Source organism: Cynocephalus volans, chromosome 3 (assembly GCF_027409185.1).
Source record: "Cynocephalus volans isolate mCynVol1 chromosome 3, mCynVol1.pri, whole genome shotgun sequence".
NCBI lineage: Eukaryota > Metazoa > Chordata > Mammalia > Dermoptera > Cynocephalidae > Cynocephalus > Cynocephalus volans.
The window spans coordinates 17,731,758-17,751,306 of NC_084462.1; the positions used below are offsets into that span (position 1 = coordinate 17,731,758).

At 48.5% G+C, this 19,549-nt stretch overlaps 1 protein-coding gene across 1 annotated transcript; it reads left to right on the forward strand.

The window, feature by feature from the left end:
- Positions 1-3,409: 3,409 nt before the first annotated feature.
- BRAT1 (BRCA1 associated ATM activator 1) lies at positions 3,410-17,450 on the forward strand. Its single transcript, XM_063089793.1, has 14 exons — positions 3,410-3,442; positions 4,306-4,449; positions 8,001-8,155; positions 11,208-11,355; positions 11,873-12,245; positions 12,522-12,641; positions 13,727-13,818; positions 14,119-14,237; positions 14,333-14,519; positions 14,758-14,831; positions 15,539-15,641; positions 15,777-15,875; positions 16,054-16,229; positions 16,655-17,450. Exons 2-14 carry the CDS (start codon positions 4,323-4,325, stop codon positions 17,348-17,350), a joined length of 2,469 nt encoding a protein of 822 aa, XP_062945863.1. The 5' UTR covers positions 3,410-3,442; positions 4,306-4,322; the 3' UTR covers positions 17,351-17,450.
- Positions 17,451-19,549: the final 2,099 nt, after the last annotated feature.

Below are 19,549 nucleotides of genomic sequence, written 5' to 3' on the forward strand. Positions count from 1 at the left end.
GGCCGTGGACGCTTCGGGACCGACCGGAAGCGCTCCAGAAGTTGTCCAGGCAGAGCGCGAGGCTGAACGGAAAAAAAGGGCAAACACTGTAAAAAGGGCTCCCCTTAACAGTTTGTAAAGTGCATCTACCGCCCTTATCTCATATAAGCTTCTCGATAAGCCTGTGAGCTGTCACCCTATGGGATTAATAAACAGCAGGCAAAATAAATATTTATTAGTTGATGCTGGAAGAGAGAAATGGTTGTCCAACAGCACAGGCAATTATTTCTGAACGCCTGCCATTTAGAAAATTATCGTCCTTAATCTTGTATCTTAGGCTCTTGGGTTCGGAGCTAGCCACAAGACGATAAAAAAAAAAAAAATGAAGAGTTTGTACTGCACTCAATATGAAGGTCTTTAGGCGCATTTGGCTCCAATGTTTATTTAAATTATTATTAGCAAGTATGATTTGCTCTCACCGCACAGGCCTCCGAGACGATCTGTCTTGTCTAAAACAGCTGCATTGTCACCTATGGACAATAAGAACATTCTACGTCTAGAGTGGAAGCTTTCTGAGGACAGAGGCTTTGTTTTGTTCACGGTTGCATCTTCATTGCCTGGAACAGTGTCTGCACATAGCAGGCGCTCAATAAATAAGTATTTGACGTCCAGAGAGCCCTGTAACTTCTCTGTGCCTCTGTCTCCTCAAATGTAAAAGTGGATCTCATAAATGAGAGTTGGGGGAAAAAAGTAAAGTGGAGAAAAGAGTTGTTGTGAAGCTCGAATGAATCAATATCTGTAAAGTGCGATGCCTGTTCCAGAGTGAGTGCAGTGTGACAATTTGGTATTATTATGTGATGAATGGATGGAGGGATCTTCACATCAAAGGAATGTGGTGTAGTGGAAAGAATGACTGGCAGGTCATTAGTGTTATAGTTTTGACTACAACCACCTACTGTGAGTTCATGGCCCTTTTTTTTCTGTTTCCTCCGTGCAACAAAGGTGATGAGCTGCCCTGTGGTTTCAAGGCTGTCTCCCTAGGAGCAGGGAAGACCGAACTGGTTAGTGGTTAAGAGCTCAGGCTTTGTAGTCTCATTGTTGTCTCCTTGTCTGCAAAATGGAGATAGTTTAGGGCTTTTTTTGGCATCAAAGGAGAAAACAAATAAAATTCAGCACAGTGCCTGACACATAGTAAGTGCCTCAAACAATGGAAGCTAGCAGGCAACACTTTGCAGCTAGTTTGATTACTTGAATGGCATTTAAAATAATAAAATTGTATTTGTTGTGAAACTGTCCATCTCACTCACTGGTGCTCCTCTTCTGCTGGGGAAGTCCTGTTTGCTGAGTGGTGTCAGATAGAGGTTGCACCCCAAATTCTGGTTCCCTATCTGGATCGTTTCTGATGCATCCGAGGAGGAAAGAAACCCCGCACTCAGAGTTGCCTCCAGAGTTGTATGTATACAAAAGACAAATCTTATTAGGCCACTCACCTGCTTAAAAACTTGCATTTGCCTACAATGTATATCGACAAAATAAAATTAAAAAAAAAAAAAAAAAACAAATAGTGAAAGGAAAAAAAAAAAAAAAAAAAACTTGCATTTGCTTCCAGGGTATTGCCCATATGATATACCAGGGCTTTTACTATCTCTGCTACCCTAAGTGCACCTTGGGGCTTTGCAAACTCCCTCCCTTCTCTTATTTAATTATAAAGAGTGCATATCTACAACCTTTAATCTGTGATTCTGAATTCCAAAAACTTCTGAAAACCTTTCATCTGATGAACTGGTCCTAACCTCAACTCTTTTGCAGGCAAACTCTGAGCTGAGGCAATTCATAGTGTTTATTCCACCTGGAGTTTATGTTAATGATTTTCACTGCAGAATTATCAATGTATTTGATTATGGGGAGCTGCATCAGGCCCAGCTGGGATTGTAATCTCATACTCATTGTTTATGTACTGTTTCTGTTGCTTATAACAAAATACCTGGAACTGGATAATTTATAAGAAAATTAAATTTATTGCTTACAGTTTCAGAGGCTGGGAAGTCCAAAGTCCAGGGAACACATCTGGTGAGGGTTTTCTTTGGTGGTGGCTTTACAGCAATGCAGGGGTCTTACATGGCAGAAAACACGGAGCAGAGAGAGACTCTCATGTGCTTTCCTTTTAAAACCCTCAGGACCACACCCCTGACCACCATTATTAATACATTCATTATGTCATGGTCCTACAATCTAATCACCTCTTCAAGGCCCCACCTTTCAATTACCATAGTAGGACTTCTCATCCTCTTCACACTGTCACAGTGGCGACCAAGCCTCCAACACATTAAACTTTGGGGGGGACACAATTCAATCCATAATATGTACCATGTAACATTTCTACAATCTGAAAAATTTTGAATTCTGAAAAATGCTTATCCCCCAAATTTCAGATAAGGAATTGCAGACCTGTGTAATATTCATATCTGGACCAGAATGCCTGGGTTCAAATTCAAGCTGTGCCGACCTACTAGCTGTGAGACCTTAGGAGTTAGCCTCTCTGTGCCTTAGTTTCCTCATCTGAGAGGATGTTACTAGTACTCACCCTCTTAGAGTTGCTGTAGCATCACGAGTTTATATTAATCAAAGCACTTAGCACAGTGCTATTGTAAGAAGTTTTATTTTTCCCACAACTACTCAATCAGGTGACTATTAGTACACTATTAGTATCCCACTTCACAATGAGGAATTCAAGTTCAGAGAAGATAAGTGCATTTCAAACCTTTTCACTCAAATAGTTCCAAGAGAGGGGAAAGGCGCAAGGGTCCGGGAAGGCAGTTGTCCAAAGTGGCTCCTCCATCAAAGTCAATGTTTTTAAAGTTTCATTTTTATTTTAATATCCATAGGAATTCTGCATTCTATTTCCTAATATATGTCTGGTGTTTGCCCCAACATCTTGCTATAAAACCAACGCTCTGGAACACGATAAACATCCCTTGGCTTTGAGATCCTCTGACACACAGAAGAGAAGCCAGTTTTGAGACTCTGAGGCCAAATGACTACAGACTTTGTCTCATTGACTCAGACACACCCTTTTGACAAGTGCTTCCCTCTCTCCCTTCGGCCCATACACGAGGCCCCGCCCCTTCAGAACACAGCCCCGCCCCTTCCTCCAAGATCCCCGCCCCCGCGACGCTCTGCCCGCCTGATGCTTGGGCACATACCACTAAGCCTCCTGGTGGGGGTGATATGTCGGAGAGATGGGTTTGGCGCTGGTCTGTCCCCAATATCTCTCAGCTTGAGCTCCTTCCCCCAAGTCTGGGTCCTCTAGGCTCCCAGAGCGGCCTTCAGGGTAGCCATCACGGTTCCCCATTTCGGCCGTCCCGTCCGCTGTTCCCCTTTGGACCCGGGCAGGTGGCACAGTCCGGGGGCGGAGCCTGCGGCGGTGGGGCGGGGCTTGAGGCAGACCGACGGAGGCGAGCTGGTGAGGCGCGTGTTACGGGCGGTGGTCGGGGGTCCCGGTAGGGTTCAGAGCTCGAGCCAAGGGGGTGGGCGGACCGGGGAGCAGCCCTGGATGGGGCTTGCCCCCTCTGGACCCTCGGGCCTGGCGCCCGCGGTGGAGTGCCGGCAGGCGCGCGGGGGCTGGCCTCGGAACCAAAAGTGACAACGAATTGCGAGGAGGGCTTCCCTCACCTGGACGTAGATTCCCTGGAGATTAATAGGCGGATGCCCCAGCCGAGACGGAAGTACTGACACCTGTCCGACAGACACCCCTGGTCGTCTGCCAGGCCGGGCACATAGATGTACATCCCGGTACTGGGAGGGACGGACCCACGGACAGCCGCACTTTCTCCGCACCCTACTGCTGGCTGCTGGATTGTCAAAGGCTCTAGGAGGGACAGACAGACGCTTTCCAGCTGGGACCGACCCTGGGACAGGGTGCATGGATAGACATTCCCCCGCACACATGGCTGACCCCAGAACCCACAGACGCCCCTGACTCTGGCCTACCTGCAGTTTAGGTCAGCACTGTGCAATTCCCCACACCCCACCAAAGTCCAAGGTTAACGGGCTCTGAGCTCCGAAGGCCCTTGTGGTTTAGGCCAGACTTTCATCTCTTCTTTCCAGGCTGGCCACCAGGACTCAGGGTCCTGCCTGCTTTTGACCACCTGGGCCCTACCCCAACTGAGGTTTTGCATCTTTCCCCGGCATCTCAGAGCTCTGGTCTGAGGTGAAAGTTCCAGAGCCTCTTCCCAGGCCTGAGAGGGCATCACAGACCGCCTGTGACTAGGGCAAGTGGGGTCTGGAGCCGGGCACTGAGGTCTGGCCCTTACATTTCCTTTGCAGGAACCCGGGGCCTCATCATGGACCCCGAGTGCTCTCGGCTACTCCCGGCTCTCTGTGCCGTTCTGGCAGATCCCAGGCAACCTGTGGTGGATGACACCTGTCTGGAGAAGCTGCTGGACTGGTTTAAAACGGTAACTGAAGCAGGTAAGGGTGCCAGTGCTGCTGTTTACTGTTTGCCAGGGGCCAGAGGATGCTTGTAGAGCATGGGACAAGACGTCCAGGCCTCGCCCTGGAGGAAGGGCAGGGACTGTCCATCTGATATATTTCCTTCACTTCCTAAAGATTCTCTGTGGCTGACTGCGGACAAGTAAAGCTGAAGCCTGAGGGAATAATCGGGAGAGTTTCAGCTTGAAATTCTTAGCCAATTCCTGCCAGGATTCAGGCATCCCGTTGTTCAGTTCATGCCAGGTGGTTGCAGAGGGCATGGACAAACTTATTTTGTTGTTGTTTTCATTGCACCTTGTTTGTTTAAGAAATCAGTTTTCTTTCTGATTATGAAAGTAGTACATATTCTTGAAAACTTGAAAACACAAAGGAGAAAAGAGGAAAGTTAAACCACCATCAACATTTTCGCTTTTTTTTTTTTAACATTTAGCCTTTTTTTAAATAACATATCATGGGCTGTATTTTTTTTTTTCATAAAAATGAGGTCATACCATAAATACAATGTAGTGTCTTGCTTTTTCTCTCTTTCCATTAGAGTGAGTGCTTTTCACATGGAACACATTAATTTTATTGACTACATGTTATTTGATCTATGAATGGACCATAATTTATTTAATCACTTCACTGTTGTTAGATGTTCATGTTTCTAATGTTTCATTATTATAGATAGAGCAATAATGGTTTTCCTTGTACATAAATATTCTTGCATGTGAATGTCTGCTCTCATGGCTGATAATTGCCTTCAGATAGATTCCTTGTCATTAATTTCTGCTCTTCATTACAGTACTTCCTTCTTTTGGTTTACCCTGTTCTTTATTCTCTTTTGAGTTGAATATCTAGATTTTTTTTTTTAAATATATGTATTTAAGCTACACATTTATCCAAAAGTATCCTTTTAGCTGCATCCTCCAAGTTTTACTATGCGGTACTTTTGTTGTAATTTAGTTCCAAACACTTCATGCTTTTCATTATAATTTTTTCTTCACCCACAAATATATTTAAAAGAATATCCTTTAGTTTTAAAATATGGTTTTTCCCACTTTTTATTATTTATTATTATTGATTTCTAATTTATTTAATTGAAATTAGAAAATATAATCTGTATTTTGATTCTTTGATAGCTGTTCAGCTTATTGAGGCACAGCTCACAGGCAATTTATTTTATTTTGTTATTTAAAAAATTTATTTATTTTAATTGACACATTGTAGCTACTGTTCTACTTTCTGCCTCTGTAATACCAACTTTTTTTCCCCCCAGATTCCACATATGAGTGAGATCATGTGGTATTTGTCTTTCTGTGCATGGCTTATTTCATTTAACATAATGTCCTCCAAGAACATCCACAGACAATTTTTTGTAAATGTTTTCTAGATTTCACTATATGATATTGAGTTTTTTGGTGTTTGTAAGTCTTCAGTTGTGGCCTAGCTTGTAATCAAATTTTTAAAAGTATTTTTAAGCTACTTTATTGAGATATAATTTACATGCTGTGTAATTTACCCACACAAGTGTATAAGTGCAGTGGTTTTTAGTAAATTTACAGGGGTGTGCAACCATCAGCACAATCTAATTTTAGAGTGTTTTCCTCCCCTCAAAAGAAACTGGGTACCCATTAGCTATCAATCCCTATTCCCTCCTCCTTCCCAGCCTCTACTCAATTTCTCTAAGTGTTCTGCTTGCATGTAAGTGATGGAAAGAACATAGTTTTCATACTTTCTCAGTATGAAAGAACATTGCATTGTTCAAACCTGCTATGGTCTTGCTAATTTGTTTGCTTAATTGTTTCTGAGAGGTGTGTAAAAATCTCACACTAAGATTGTGGATTCAACAATTTTTCTTTAAAATGCTGTCTTTTTTTTTTTTGCTTTTCATATTTTGAAGTTAGGTCAGGTCCTCCCAAACTTAGGACTTCCTAAAATTTGTTTCTAATCAGTGAATAGAAACTTTCTTTTGCACTAATAGTGCTTTTTGCTTTACAGACCATTTTTGTCTAATATTACTGTTCCTACACTAACTTTTTTAAAATTAGAATTTGCTTACTGCATCTTTTTCTCCCCTTACTTCCAGCCGTTCTGGTCGTCATGCTTCTTGCTTCTTATATAAACAATACATCACTAGTTTTTACTGTTTAATTCATTCTAAGCAACTCTTTCTTTTAACAGATTTAATCTGCTTCATTTGTTGAAGTTAGTATTAGATGTGAACTTTCAAACATTCTTTTGTATTTTTTTAATTTCCCGTCTTTGGTCTTTGCTCCTCTTTTTCTGCCCTCCATCAGATTGATAAAACTTTTTAAAAAATTTTTAATCTTTTTCTTCTGGTTTTGAAATCACACATTTCCGATTATGTTCTTTAGTGGTTACTCTTACATTTTTAACATTTTTTTTTTTTTTAAAAGATGACCCGTAAGGGGATCTTAACCCTTGACTTGGTGTTGTCAGCACCATGCTCATCCAATGAGCTAACCGGCCATCCCTATGTGGGATCCGAACCCACGGCCTTGGAGTTATCAGCACCACATTCTCCCGAGTGAGCCACGAGCCGGCCCCACATTTTTAACATTTTTAACAAACTGGATTTTTTTTAAAGTCTGAAGTTAATTAGAATCTCTGTCCTCTCTCCAAACAACTTAAGGATCTCAGAGCACTTTAACCTCACGCTACCACGACCTCCTGTGTTGTTGTTTTCTAGTATTTTAATTCTGTCTTGTTTCAGAACCCTTCAACAATGATTTATTTTTAATCTTTGAACCCAGTGCTTTTTAGATTTGCCCACATGATTATTGGTTCATTTCTTCTTTCTCCTTCCTCCTCTCTCCGCTCACTGAAAGCTTCTTACATGTTCTTTGGGAGTTCTTCCACAAGGGCTTCTCACTGGGGAACTCTCCAGCCCTTGCCTCCAGATGGCTTTTCCTCCCATCAGTAGTCTAGCTGGGTATAGAAATCCAGGCTGCCGAGTCTGGAAAAGAGTGCCTATTCCATGTACTTCCTTACATGGAGCACTTTCCATTTAAGAAAAAAGTACTGGGCCAGGCCCGTGGCGCACTCGGGAGAGTGCGGCGCTGGGAGCGCGGCAACGCTCCCGCTGCGGGTTCGGATCCTATATAGGAGTGGCCGGTGCACTCACTGGCTGAGTGCCGGTCACGAAAAAGACAAAAAAAAAAAAAAAAAAGAAAAGAAAAAAGTACTGTATCCATTTGAGACGTTAAAAACAGTCTTTTGCTTTAATTTGCATTTCTTTTTCATAATCAGCAAGATAGAACATTTTTTTAGGGTTGTTGGCCATGTGTATTTCTTGTCCATGTCTTTACTTGTTGTTGAGGTGTTGGCTTTCTAGTTTGTCTCCACTTATGGAATTAAAGTTAGGAGTCATTTGTTGTATTTGTGGCAAATATTTTTTCCCAGTTGGACCACTAAATCTAGCACCTTGACAGAGAGGGGTCTGGGAATTGCTGGAAGAAGAACGGTTCTCTAGGGACACACTTAGTATCCCTGGTTCCAACTGTCCTTGGCTGGGCCTGTCTCTGCAGAGTCCAGTCTCTTGCTGCTACAGGAGAATCCCTGCCTGGTTGAGCTGCTTTCCCATGTGCTGAAACTCCAGGACGTGAGTTCCAGGGTCCTCTCCTTTTCACTCCGCCTTGCAGGGATATTTGCAGCCCAGGAAAACTGCTTCCAGTATCTACAGGTAAGCCTGGGTTCTCCCACCTGTGTTTCCCACTGAGAGGTGGGCAGTTTTCTCATCCCTCAGATATGTAAAGCATTTGTAGCCATTGAGATCCCCAAGTCTCAGAAACTTGACTTGTCCCGGTGTCTTGACTAGTATTGCCAGTTACTCCCAAGTGTAATCCCCCTTTGAAAAGGAATGATGTTGAGGCTAAGGAGTGAATTTTTTTGGAGTAAGACAGAACTGGGATTGACTCTACTTTTTTCTTTTTGGTGGCTGGCTGGTACAGGGATCCAAACCCCTGGCCCTCGGTGTTGCAACAGCACGCTCTAACCAACTGAGCTAACTGGCCCTGACTCAGCCCTGACTCAGCTCTGACCCACTGTGTGATCTTGCCTAAGTTCCTGAGCCTCAGTTTCTTCCTATAACAGAGATAAGAACTGTAACTGTCTCATAGGGTTGTCATGAGTATTATGTGAGACCACAAGTCCTGTGTCTGCAGGCACTCGGTCCTGTAAATGAATGAATAACTGGCAAGAATTTCTACATAGCAATAAGGCATGACAACTCGGAGAGCTCCCCAGAGCTGTGTGTCTTACAGCTTTGACCACCCCCAAATGGGCACAGCTGGGTTTGTTAGGGGATGCTTGATGAGAGCTTGCCTGGCCCTTGCCAGTCCAGGGCAATGGCTTCTCTTGGTACCTCACAGACCTCCAGGTTGCATGAAGACACAGCCGTATCCTCTGATCCCTTGTGCCAGAGTCCCTTGGACAGCAGTGGGGAGGGACATGTTCCCCCCAGTACCACTATGCTGCCATTCATGGGTGCCCCCTAATTCAGCAACTGCAGACTCTAGGAGCCCAGCCAAGTGCCATCTTGCTGAGTCTTTCCAAGATGTTCCTGGGCACCTTTGCTACTGTGAAATGTATTTGAGGGCATGACCTGTGCTTGCTGTCCTCACACATAATCATGCCTCCACTTGTATGGGACTTTGCAGCTCATCAAGCACGTGAGTTTGTAAAATCACTCTCCTGTTATCTTAGGAGCCCTGGCCAATAAGCAGGTCAGGAGTCTCCATCTCTATTTTCTAGGTAAGGAAAGAATCCCCAGAACTGAATTCCCAGAATCCACACTAGATCTTATGTAGTCTGAGTATTCCAGTGATCTGTTACACCACCTTTTTTTCCAAAAGTGAATTTTCAGTCACAAGTAAATGGCTTTTCCCAAGCTCATTAATTTCCTGGGATACTTCCTGGGTACTTCTCCATCTCCTCCTTATTCTTTCTCCTTCCCAAGGCCGACTGTGGCTTTGAGGCTTGAAAGGCTGCTGACTGCCCTCCTGTCCCTGGTAGTTGGTCCCTGCATGCAGGGATGAGGGACACAGGCCTGCAGCACTGGGCTGGCCTCCAGTTCCCTTTTCACATGCCCCTTTCACACACTTCTCGTAGTCTCATTAGCCTGCTGCTCATCACTGGCCCTGTCTTCAGTGGACAGCATCTGGGAAAGGGACATGAGACAATCTGCTTGAGGAAGGGAGCTGAGCCTTTGCATCCTGCATTGGCCATGAGCTGTGTCCAGGAAGGGGGTGTAACTTTGAGGTTGTGAGCCTCAGCTGGGAGTGGGCACCTCTGTCCTGAAGTGGGGTCCAGGCATGGATGTGGCTGCATGGAGGGGAGCCAGGCAACATGCCTGAGTCTAATATAGAGAAAAGTACCAAGAGGGAAAGTCAGGCAGGCCCCGTGCTGCTGTAGATTTAGAAGCAGAGTCTCTGAGGCCCCTGTGGTCCCTTCTCCAGGAGACTGTGATGAGTGAAGGGTTATTTCCCTTGGGGGTAGGCAGCAGCTGACCACCATTCCTATAGTTGAGGCAAGCAAGGCTCGGAGTAATCATGCCGGGGGGGTCTCCAGTAGTAAGAGCCAGAATCGGGGTTTTCCACATGCCCTGTGAAATCTAGAGGTGAACATGAATCTTATGCACGTGGGCAGGAGATATGACAGGGCCTGTGATTGTGGAGATCCCTAAACAGGGCTGGGGTGTGGGGTGGGGTGGGGATTCTGCTGGCTGCAGTCACTGCCACTCAGGCTCAGCTTCCTGGGAGCGGTGGGTCAGGAGCTAGGTGGTACAGGGTATGAGCAGGTGCAGAGGTGGCTGATGCTGAGGGCCGAGGGGCGTCTGGGAGGTCTAAAAGTGGAATGGGTGACACCTGGAAAAGGAGGACGGGTGCCCTGGCAGATGGCAAATGCAGCTCAGAAGTTCCGGAGGCTGCAGAGAAGCTGTATTAGTCCGTTTCCATTGCTTATAACAATACTTAGAACTGGGTAATTTATAAAGAAAATGAAATTTATTGCTTACAGTTTCTGAGGCTGGGAAGTCCAAAGTCCATCTGGTGGTGGTGACAGTGACTCAGGGGTCTCACATTGCAAGATGGTGGAAGCAGAGAGAGACAGAGAGACTTTCCTCTTCTTTTAAAGCCCTCAGAACCATGTCCCTGACCACTGTTTTTAATCCATTCACTACTGCATGGTCCTACAATCCAATCGCCTCTTCAAGGCTCCACCTTTCAATTACTGTAATAGGATTTCCCCACCCTCTTAACAGTCAACAGTGTGTCAAGTTTCTAATACATAAAACTTGGGGGACACAATTCAAGCTTCATTGAATTTAGGGGGGACATTTAATCCACTATAGAAGTGCTGGGGGTTCTTGAGCCCAGAAGACCATGGTCAGGGGTGGACCTTTGAAGATGAAGCTGGTGGTGCCGTTTTGGGGTAGGATTCCTCAAGTGGACTGTAACAGGAGTGATAGACTTTATTTAAAATCCAGATCTTCCTTCCCCTGAAGTTCTCACTCCTAGAAGGCAGAACAAATAGCTTTGGCCCCACTCACCGGCATTTGGAAGCCATCTGCCACCTTCCAGAAATAGCTACCAGGGGCTCTTTCTTCTGTATTGGTAGTTGGTGTGAAAGTGCCTCCCCAAAATGCCTTGACCAGACCTGAAACAGAAAACCCCTCTCTGATCTGCCCGTATCCCCAGAAACCTGCCCAGGTCCCTACCTCTTTCTTTGCTTCCCAGCAGGGGGAGTTGCTGCCAGGACTGTTTGGAGAGGCAGGACCCCTCAGCCGAGCAGCCTGGGCTGTCCCCACTGTACGCAGCGGCTGGATCCAGGGCCTGTGTTCCTTGGCACAGCACCCCAGCGCCCTGCACTTCCTGGCTGACCATGGTGAGCACGCCCCTGCCCCGTCCCATCCGCAGGGCCTTGGCATGCCCCATGCTGTTTGACCCCAGGGGAGTCACTGCACCTTGCTGAGCCTGGTCTTCTCATCTCTAAAAAGTCGTAATGTCACAGGGTTGTTGCAATGAACACGTGGAACTGGTAGGGGTCTTGGTGTTTTTGACTTGTAGGTCAGACCCTGGGAGCTGGGGTGGCTCAACAGGTCACTTACAGGTCAGCTGTGAGGAGGCAGTCTTTGAAGCTACTCAGAATCAAAAGCTTCCATGGGTTTGAAGCCCTGGCAGGAGGTGGTGGCCCCTCTGCCTGGCATCTTCAGGCCCAGTTCCCCACTTTTGCTTTTGAGCAGAGGGGAGTTTGGGGCTCAGTGGTACTCTCTGTTGTGTGCAGCATTCAATCTCTTTCCCTGAGGCTCTGAAGTCCTGAGATTAAAGCTGTTCTCTGCCTTCCCCCAAACCCTATTTCAGCTGACCCCCTTTTCCCTGTCCTTTCCTTGTCCCCTCCTCAGGTGCTGTTGACACCATCTTCTCCCTGCAGGGAGATTCCAGCCTGTTTGTGGCCTCGGCTGCCAGTCAGCTCCTGGTGCACATTCTGGCCTTGTCAATGTGCAGTAGAGCCAAGGGGCATTCTGGTCCAGTGGGTGGTGACTGGCCCGCATGTGCCCAGAAGATCGTGGGTCACATTGAGGAGTCCTTGCACTCCGCAACCACCCCACAGGTCACTCAGGCCCTGAACGTCCTGACCACCACATTTGGGCGCTGCCATAACCCTTGGACAGAAGCCCTCTGGACACGGCTCAATCCTCTTGTGGCCTGTCTGCTTGAGAGAGACCCCATCCCAGCTGCACACTCGCTTGTGGATTTCCTGCTCAGCGTGGTCCGGTCAGGTCCCCAGACGCAGCTGGTGGGGGACCAGGGTGGGGCAATTATTTTCCTGGGTATATCTCATTGGCAGCCAGAGACAAAGACAGCTCCCCCAAGAAAGCTGCCCATTGTGAAAGAAAACTGAATAGGCTCTGAATCCCTCACCCCTGGCAAAGCCCTTCTGTCTCAGGCTGGGCACCTACAGCCCACGGGCCGTGACAGTCCCAGCCTGGCATTGAATGGGCTTTTAGGGGAGCAGAGGAATAATTCTCTTTCTGGGGTCCTCCTCTGCAGTGCCCCTGTGTTCAGTTCTTCAGACTGCGGCCTGTGGGAGACAGTGGCACGGACTCTGAGCTGCCTGAGCCCCACACAAGCAGGACCTCTGGCTGTAGGGATCCTGAAACTCCAGCACTGGTATGGATTGGGGATCATTTGGTGCCTAGGAGGGGTGCTGGGAGCAGGGGCAGGCAGAGAGATTGTGTGCACAGGGTCAGGGAACCTCAGACAGCAGCTCCCAACACCGGAGAGCAAGCAGAGGCGCCACGCAGGGGTGTCACCGGACACGGCACGATTATGGTGAGGTGGTGCTTCAGACAGTTTCTGCTCTTTCTTTAGTGACAGTAGTTGTTTCAAACACAAGCTTTGTGGGATCCCCATAGATAAAACAGATTCGCGGAGCTACTCAGCCTAGAGTGGGATGAGTCCGTACCCAGGACCCACACTCTCTGCTGCCCTCGGACCCTATCTCTGGTGGCCTAAGCTCGAGGGTCCTGGAGCTCCGTGGTGTCCACACCACAGGATGCATCTAGAGGCTGTGGAACTGCAGAGCAGGGGCTGGAGAGGCGGGAAGGATGAGGAAGGCCTGCCAGGGTCCCGGGTGAGCGAGAGCTGGTCCTTTCAGCCTACATGGAGGGTGGAGGTGGCCTCCAGACTTGCCAGAGGGGCTGGGAGTGCACTGAGAGCCCGGCTCCGGGTGCCAGGGTCTCCAGATGTTCAGGAGAGAGTGGACCACAGCGGGAATGAAGGACCAGGCACTTGGCCCTGGAAGCAACACCCTGCGCTAGCACAGCCTCCTCCACCTCAGGGCCCAAACGTGAGGGCAGCTCCATCTTACAGAATGTAAGAAGGGACCTCCCGACTGAGAAGAGGATGAGACACACTTGGGCACAGCTATCGTCCCCACTGCCCTGGGCAAGCACTTCCCCTCTGGGTGGGTGTGACCAGGCCTTCCCAGGCCCCTGGAACCCCTCCAGTGGCTACTCCTGAGGATGTGAGGGCTGACTTCTGCAGGCCTTGGTCAGGCTTATCCTCTCTCCCCTCCTGCTCTCTGTCCCATGGAGTACCCCAGCCAGTGGCTTGAAGAGAAGCCCTTTCTCCAGGGGATGTCCCTATCCCCAGTCCTGGCTGATTTGCTGCTGACTTGTTGGAGATGTTTGGAATATAGCCAGCTTGCCCCAGGGCTGGGGGAGTGATGCTCACCGTGTGCCCTGTGTCCCCAGCCCACAGGAATTGAGGGCCCAGGCCTTTGGGGTCCTCCTCCAGCCCCTGGACTGTGTCCTGAAAGCCATGGCTCAGGCCCCTGGACTTCCAGGTACACTGCTCGGAAAGGGGAGGCAGGCATAGGGAGGGTGGGGCCTAGGACTCTGGCTGGGTTCCTGAGGTGGGGGAGGAGGGTGGGCAGGGGGAATCTGGCTTGCTGCCCCCACTTTGATCTTATCCAGGCTTCCCAGTAAGAGTGAAGATGGCCAGGCCATGGGCTATCCCTGGACGAGCCACCTCTCTGAACCCGGGTCCTGGCCTCTGCCGTAGGGCAGTGACTGTGGGGAGCTGGTGACCACCAGCGAGGCTGAGGTGCCCACTGTAAGGGAGTTGTTCCTGGTTTGGCCTCCAGGCTTGCTGGATGGGGCTGCAGGTGACTCCATGATGGAGGACACACTCCTGTCCTCCAAGTCAGCCTGCGTGGGCCTCCTATGCCGGACCCTGGCTCACCTGGAGGAGCTGCAGCCGCTGGTAGGTGTGGCCCGGCCCGTGTCCAGACCAGTGGTGGTGTCCAGACTGGCAGTGGAACTTGCAGCCTCCACTGATCCTCCCCTCCTGTCCCTCAGCCCCAGCGCCCCTTGCCCTGGCCCCAGGCACCCCTGCTTGGAGCTGCAGTGACAATATTGCGATTCTGTGATGGCTCGGCAGTCCCTGCATCCAGCATGGGGAACCACCTCTGTGGGACCCTGGCAGGCTGTGTCCGGGTCCAGCGAGCAGCCCTCGACTTCCTGGGGATGCTGTCTCAGGGGACAAGTGAGTGAGAATGTTTCCTCTTGTGTAACTTTGGTGTTGGGTGAGCCCTGAACCCTCGCTTTCCTCCTGGGGGAGGGGGGGACGCCACCAGCTGATGAGGTCTGTGAGTCAGAACCTGCCTCTGCTTTCCTGGGGCTTGGATTTACACCTTCCTTCTGCAATGGGGAGGTCCTGCGGGGGAGTGTCCCAGGAGAGTGTGGGGACGTGGACATGATTCTTCCATTTACATCTGTCTCAGGCCCCCAAGAGTTGGTGACTCAGGTGTTTGCTGTCCTCATGGAGTACCTCAAGAGCCCTGACTCCAGCCCAACGGTATAGGGATGGGGTGTGAGGAGGGGAGGGAGGCAGAGGCGGTGGGACCCCCACCCCCATGTAGGCCTTGCAGAATGGGGCCTTTAAATGGGACCACAGAGTTGCTGCTTACAGTGTGCAGGGTCCGGGCCCAGGACCTGGTGTTGGTGAAGTTTAAGTGCAGGCAGCGTGCTGGCACATGGAGAGCGGGGACAGGGTCCAGTCTTCCTACAGGGAGTTCTTGATGAGGAAGTGAATTGGAGCCAGGATGGGCTATGCTTGGGTCCAAATTCTTATAAACGTTGCTAATAAATGTGCCCATTCCGTAGCCCCATGGCTGAGTCAGACTCTGGTCGATACAGACTTAAGGCCACGTGCCGCTGAGCAGGCAGCAGGAAGATTTGGAGGAAGGTCTGGAGGATTCTTGGGGTTTTAAGGAAAAGGTGCCCTGGATAATGTCTTGACACAGAAATCCCGTTACCCCAAAAGTGGAGGCTCCTGACAAGGGCTGTCTCCTCCTCCTTTCTCTCTCAAGTCTGAGAAGCTAGATCTACCATTTACAGATGCTTCTGCTTTATAAAAAAGAAGCTCAGTGCTCCCTTCCCCCTACATCCCCATCCTGTCCCTGGGGCAGGGGCAGCACAGGTGAAGGTGGATGGGGGGGCAGGCAGGCAGATGTCCTGCTGTTCACCCCTTGTAGCCCTGCTGCCCCGCCTTGCTCACTCCAGGTTCTGAAGAAGGCCTTCCAGGCCACGCTCCGGTGGCTCCTGAGCTCAGCCAAGACCGCTGGCTGCTCTGACCTCAGCCCCCACACTGTTCTGGTCCTCAGAGGTAACCCCAGCTCCTTGCAGCGGTGGAGGCAGCTGGGGGCTGGGCGGGAAGGCTCAGGTGGTGAGGCTTGAGTGGCCTTGTGGGTGGGGTGACTGTGACCCCAGGCCACTCTGATCTGTCCCTCCCTGGCTCCAGAGCTGTTTCCTGTGCTGCAGAAACGCTTGTGCAGCCCCTGCTGGGAGGTGAGGGACTCCGCCCTCGAGTTCCTGACTCATCTGAGCAGAAACTGGGGAGGTGAGTGCTTGGCAGGGAGGGGGGTTCCGCCTGTGGGAGTGCCCACCTAGCCTTGGTGCGTTGTAACCTCTTGCCAGGAACCCAGACCAGACCACCTGGGCTGCCCTGGGGAGCGAGGGGTCGAGGCTGTGGGGTTCAGCCCCAGGTCACAACTGCATGTGGCTGCTTTGACCCCCAGGGCAGGCCGACTTCAGACATGCCCTCCTCGGTTCAGAGGTGCCCAAACTGGCCTGGCAGCTCCTCCAAGATCCTGAGGGTTACGTCCGAGCAAGTGCAGTGACCGCCATGGGGCAGCTCTCTAGCCGGGGCCTGCATGCCTCCCCCACCAGCCCTGAGCACCCAGAGGCCCAGCAGGTAGGGGCGGTGTGTTCTCAGCCAGCAGCCCACAGCAGGCAGCCGTTTGTAGCTGTCTGGACACCCAATGGGTGAATGGCTGGCCGTGCAGGCTATGAGCAGCTGCCGCTGTGGGCAGCTGTGGGCAGTGTTGGCAGGAGTGACTGATGAAGAGCCCGTGACTCTGTTGGGCGTGGGACTTGCATCCTGCAGCTTCAATCTTCTGGCACTCCTGCCACTTAGATGTGGTTACCTCCACTTGACAGATGATCAGTGGAGGTCTGAAGGGCAGTGTGCTCAAGGGCATGTCGCTGGAAGGAGCCAGCACAGTATTTAGCCTGATACTGATTGGGTGGCCCAGTCCCTCTGTTGTGCCTGTGTCCCTGTCAGGTGAGCACCCCCTTCCCCAGTCCCCACCAACCTTCCTCACACTCTATGTCCTCCAGGGCCTGCTCTCCAAGTTCCTGCACATCCTCTCTGAAGACTCAGAGGGCTTCCCTCGGAGGGCTGTCATGCAGGTCTTCACCGAGTGGCTGAGGGACAGTCATGCTGATGTGGCCCATGACACTGAGCAGTTTGTGGCCACAGTGCTCCAGGTGGTGAGCCAGGACCTGGACTGGGAGGTCCGGGCCCAGGGCCTGGAGCTGGCACTGGTATTCTTGGCCCAGATCCTGGGCCAGCCAGACCCCCATTGTCCCTACGCTGTGGCCCTACCCAAGGCAGCCCCGCCTGGCCTGCTCACCGAGGTGCTGTGGACTCTCTGCCGGGTGCGGCTCTTTGAGTTTGCCTTCCGTGCCTTGTTTGACTGTGACCGACCCGTGGCCCAAAAGTCCTGTGACCTCCTCCTCTTCCTGAGGGACAAAACTGCTCCATGTAGTCACCCACAGGAAGCTGGGGGCAGCCCTGACTCGGCCTCCATGGAGGCCACCCTGCAGAGGTGGCGGGCAGGTGAGCAGGGCCAGCCCCTGGGGGACCTGGAGCCCGAAGCAGTGCTGGCCATCCTGGGGTCAATAGACCTGGAAGGCCTTCAGGGCATGTTGGCCGAAAGCAGTGACCACATGGAGAGGAGCCCCCAGTCCCTCCTGCAGGACATGCTGGCCACAGTGCATGTCCTGGAGGAGAATGAGGCCGACTGTTACTGAAGGAGCCATGCCTGGCAGCACCCAAGGGAAGAGCAGCAAGATAAAAGAAATCCCACATTTTGATGTATTATTAAAGAAGTTGCTTATTTTCCACTCAAAATAAATGGCATTGAAGTCTTTAATCCATTTTGAGTTAATTTATGGTATAAGACAAGGGTTCAATTTCATTCATTTGTATGTGGATGTCCAGTTTTCCCAGCACCATTTATTGAGGAGACTGTCCTTTACCTATTGTGTGTTCTTGGCATCCTTGTTAAAGACTAGTTAACCGTATATGTGAGGATTTATTTCTGGTCTCTCTCTTCTGTTCCATTTGTGTGTCTGTTTTTATGCCAGTACCATACTGTTTTGGTTACTATAGCTTTGTAGTATAATTTGAAATCAGGTAGTATGTTGCCTCCAGCTTTGTCCTTTTTTCTCAAAACTACTTTGGCTATTTGAGGTCTTTTGTGATTCATATGAATTTTAGGATTTTTTTTTTTTCTGTGAAAAATGCCTTTGGAATTTTGATAGGGATTGCATTGAATCGGTAGATCACTTTGGGTAGTATGGGCATTTTAACAATATTAATTTTTCTGATTCATGAATGCAAGATATCTTTTCATTTCTTTGTGTTTTCTTCTGTTTCTTTCATCAGCGTGTTATAGTTTTCTGTGTACAAGTCTTTAATCTCCTTGGTTAAATTTATTCCAAGTATTTTATTCTTTTTGATGCTATTGTAAGTGGACTCACTTTCTTAATTTCTTTTTCTGGTGATTCATTGATAGCATATAGAAATGCAACTGATTTTTGTATGTTGATTTTGCATCCTGTAACTTTACAGAAGTCATTTATTATAACAGTTTTTTGGTGGACTCTTTAGGGTTTTCTCTGTATAAGATGTCATCTGTAATCAGAGACAATTTCATTTCTTCCTTTCTGATTTGGATGCCTTTTATTTCTTTTTCTTGCCTAATTGCTGTGGCTAGGACTTGCAGTACTGTGTTGAATAGAAGTGATAAATGAGCATCCTTGTCTGTTCCTGATCTTAGAGGAAAATCTTTCAGCTTTTCACTGTTGAGTATGATGTTAGCTGTGGGTTTGTCCTATATGGCCTTTATTATGTTGAAGTACATTCCTTCTATACTTGTTTGTTGGGTGTTTTTATCATGAAGGGATATTGAATTTTGTCAAGTGCTTTTTCTGCATCTATTGAGATGATCATATGACTTTAATCCTTCATTCTATTAATGTGGCATATCACATTTATTGATTTGCCTACATTGAGCCGTCGTTGCCTCCCAGGGGATAAATCCCACTTGATCATGGTGTATGATCCTCTTAATGTGCTCTTGAATTTGGTTTGCTCGTATTTTATTTATTTATTTATTTTCAGTTTGCTAGTATTTTGTTGAAGAGTTTTGCCTCTATGTTCACCAGGGATGATGGCCTATAATTTTCTTTTTTTAGCATTCTTATCTGACTTTGGGATGAAGGCAATGCTGGCATAAAATGGGTTTGGAACCATGAAACTCCTAGAAGAAAACAGGGGAAAATCTCCTTGACATTGGTCTTGGCATTGATTTTCTGGATATCACACCAAAAACAGAGGCAGTAAAGGCAAACAAAAACAAGTGGGACTACATCCAACTAAAAAGTTTCTGCACAACTAAGGAAATGATCAAAATGAAAAGGCAACCTATGGAGTGAGAATATTTGCAAAAAATATACACACACACACACACACATATATATGGGTTAATATTCAAAATAATAAGGAACTCACACAACTCAATAGCAAAATAAAAGCAAATAACTTGATTTAAAAATGGATGAAGGACCTGAATAGACATTTTTAAGAAGACATGCAAATGGGTAACAGGTATATGAAAAGATGCTTCACATCACTAATCATCAGGGAGATGCAAATCAAAACCACAATGAGGTATCACCTCACAACTGTTAGGATGGCTATTAATAAAATGACAGAAGATGACAAGTGTTGGCAAGGATGTGGAGAAAAAGGGACCCATGCACACTGTTGGTGGGAATGTAAATTAGTAAAGCCATTACAGAAAACAGTATGGAAGTTCCCCAACAAATTAAAAATAGAACTACCATATGACCCAGCAATCCTGCTTCTGGGTATACATCCAAAGGAAATGAAATCAGTATGTTGTAGAGATACCTGTACTTCCATGTTTATTGCAGCATTATTCA

Excerpts from the sequence above, each read along its gene's own strand:
- BRAT1 (XM_063089793.1), top strand. The coding sequence starts at position 4,323 with ATGGACCCCGAGTGCTCTCGGCTACTCCCGGCTCTCTGTGCCGTTCTG. Across the intron at positions 12,642-13,726 it reads ATCCTGAAACTCCAGCACTG|CCCACAGGAATTGAGGGCCC; the intron begins GTATGGATTGGG and ends CTGTGTCCCCAG. Across the intron at positions 16,230-16,654 it reads AGCACCCAGAGGCCCAGCAG|GGCCTGCTCTCCAAGTTCCT; the intron begins GTAGGGGCGGTG and ends TATGTCCTCCAG.